The sequence below is a fragment of the Babylonia areolata genome, chromosome 22, assembly GCF_041734735.1.
Source record: "Babylonia areolata isolate BAREFJ2019XMU chromosome 22, ASM4173473v1, whole genome shotgun sequence".
Taxonomy (NCBI): Eukaryota; Metazoa; Mollusca; class Gastropoda; order Neogastropoda; family Buccinidae; genus Babylonia; species Babylonia areolata.
Genome location: NC_134897.1, coordinates 39655132 through 39657631, shown reverse-complemented (window position 1 = coordinate 39657631; position 2500 = coordinate 39655132). Strand labels below are relative to the sequence as shown.

General features: G+C 44.3%; 1 protein-coding gene across 1 annotated transcript in view; it reads left to right on the top strand.

The window, feature by feature from the left end:
- The first annotated feature begins 1031 nt into the window (after positions 1-1031).
- Positions 1032-2500, top strand: part of LOC143297364 (high affinity cAMP-specific and IBMX-insensitive 3',5'-cyclic phosphodiesterase 8B-like) — a 326384-nt gene continuing 324915 nt past the window's right edge. Inside the window, exon 1 of the mRNA XM_076609672.1 lies at positions 1032-1198. Within this exon, the coding sequence (XP_076465787.1) occupies positions 1073-1198 (126 nt within the window). The 5' untranslated portion in view covers positions 1032-1072. The remainder of the gene's footprint in view (positions 1199-2500) is intronic.

Genomic DNA, 2500 nt, shown 5'->3' with positions numbered 1-2500 from the left:
TTTGTAAAGCACCTAGAGCAGATTTCTGGATAGTGTGCTATATAAGTATCCATTATTATTATTATTATTATTATTTTCCGCGGATGGAACCAGACTCGCTGTCTGTCCTGTGCTGACCAGGTGAGGCACCGTTTGACTGTGGCGTCTTGCTGTGCTGCCGCGAAGGGGGACTGGAAAAAACAAAAACGAAAGTAAGAAAGACTAAAGAAAAACACGTGTGGATGTCTGTGTTTTTGCGGCGTGATCTACCAACGACCTGCAGTTGTTATCTACCACAATGCGACTGGAAGCACTTTGAGAAAGTTCGTCAGCTGTGTAAAACAAAACAAAACAAAACAAAACAAAAAAAAAAGGTTAGTATTTAACCACAACACGTACATAGTTTGGCGGCCCGGGACAATGTTCAGGTATCTCAGTTAACAGACTTAACTGCAATACGCTGTGAAGAAATGTATACGGCAAAACCAAAGCAGGTTTTGTGGAAGAAATTTCAGTGACAAAACCAAAAGCTGTTAAAAAAAAAAAAAAAAAAAGCCAAAAGTTCAACCCCACGAGAATCTCGACTACAACACGCTTATTCTTTTTTGGATTCAGGAACCCGGAGTGGCCGCATAATTATATTTCTCTTGTCGGTCACGGTCCGGTGGTTTGACTCTAACTTGCGTCAGAAAACGAACCCGAGAAGACCATTTGTGACGTTGATAGACGTTAACAAGGCTTTGGATTTCATCGTGAGAAAAAAAAAAACCCAAAAAACAAAACAAAACAAAAAAACAAAGAAAAAAAAAAAAAAAAAAAAAAAAAAAGCACACACACAAAAAAACCCAAAAAAAAACACCGGCATGTGACAGATTTCGTGGGGGGAGTTCGCGTATTTCAGTCGCGTGTGTGGTGTGCTTCTCAGTGTGGCCGTGAGATAATCATCATGTTCGTTTGCGCCGTTGCCGAGTAGTTCATCTGGACATCATCATTCGTGTTTTTTTGTGTTTTTTTGTTTTGTTTGTTTTCTTTTTTCTTTTGGGAGGTGGGTTTAGTGTTTCCAAAGAAGTTGTGTCTGGAATTGTTCAACACCATGGCTGCCTTGGCTGGCGGGGAGAGAGCGAGAAGGGATAGTAGCGGCGTGGACGCTATAATAAGGCCGGGACCTGTCTACAATGGGATGGTGGAAGATACTTTCGAGGACGATGCGGATGTGAAGGTGAGTTTTGCTGGCGTGTGTGTGTGTGTGTGTGTGTGTGTGTGTGTGTGTGTGTGTGTGTGTTGTTCTACTTGTTGTTGTTGTTGTTGTTGTTGTTCTTCTTCTTCTTGTTACTGCTTGTGTTGTTGTGTTGACAGTGTGTATCGTCATCGGTGTAAACCATTTATCATCAAATTATCATTAAAATGCACTGTCGAAAAGCATGAGAGAACCGAATAAAGTAAGTGTGGTTTAAACACCAACAAAAAAAAAAAACAAAAACAAAAAAACAACAACAACAACAACAAAACAAAACAAAAACAACAAGAAAAAAAACCGAAGCTTCATCAAGCCACAAATAATCCAGAATTTAACATTAAAACAGAATGATTGATTGAAATACTAATCAATAGAATGGCTGGAAAAAAAACACACACCTATTATTATGAATTTGATTTATATAAGGTGTTGAAGTTGATCCTCTTATGTCTCGGTCAGTGTTTTCTGAGTGTGTGGCATTTGGCTGACTTTCCGTCTGTCTGTCTGTCTGTCTGTCTGTCACTATGATACTTATTGTCTTACTTCTGTCTGTCTGTCTGTCACTATGATACTTACGGTCTTACTGCCTTCTCACTGTGTGTGTGTGTGTGTGTGTGTGTGGATCTGTGTGTGTATGAGTGCGCGGGCGCGCACGTGTGTGTGTGTGTGTGTGTGTGTGTGTGTGTGTGTGTGTGTGAACGTCTTCGCACGCAGTTTTATTTTTGTTCTTTTCTCCTCAGTCCACAGCCTCACTCTCCCTTACTTCTTCACTTCACCAAAACAACTACAACCACAACGACCAACCCTTCAAGCCCAACCCCCCGCCCTATTCTCTCTCCCCCCCCCCCCCCCCGTGCCCCCGCCATCAGCCCTCCTCCCCCCTACTACAGTGATAATCTCCTTCTCTCATCGGTCACCTCCCTCAACCCTTCCCTCGCCCTCCACAACTTCTTCCCTCACCTTCTCTCCCTCCCTCCCTCTCTCTCTCTCTCCCTCCCTCCCCCTCTCTCTCTCTCTCTCCCTCTCTCCCTCTTTCTCTCTCTCTCTCTCTCTCTCTCCCCCTCTCTCTCTCTCACTCTCCCCCTCTCTCTCTCCCTCCCTCCCTCTCTCTCTCTCACTCTCTCTCCCCCTCTCTCTCTCCCTCTCTCTCCCCCCCCCCCTCTCTCTCTCCCTCCCCCCCTCTCTCTCTCCCTCTCTCTCTCTCCCTCTCTCTCTCTCTCTCTCTCGAGGAGTGTATGTAGTATTTACTTGTCAGTCCTGACCCTCCAAGTTATCTCCGCAGAC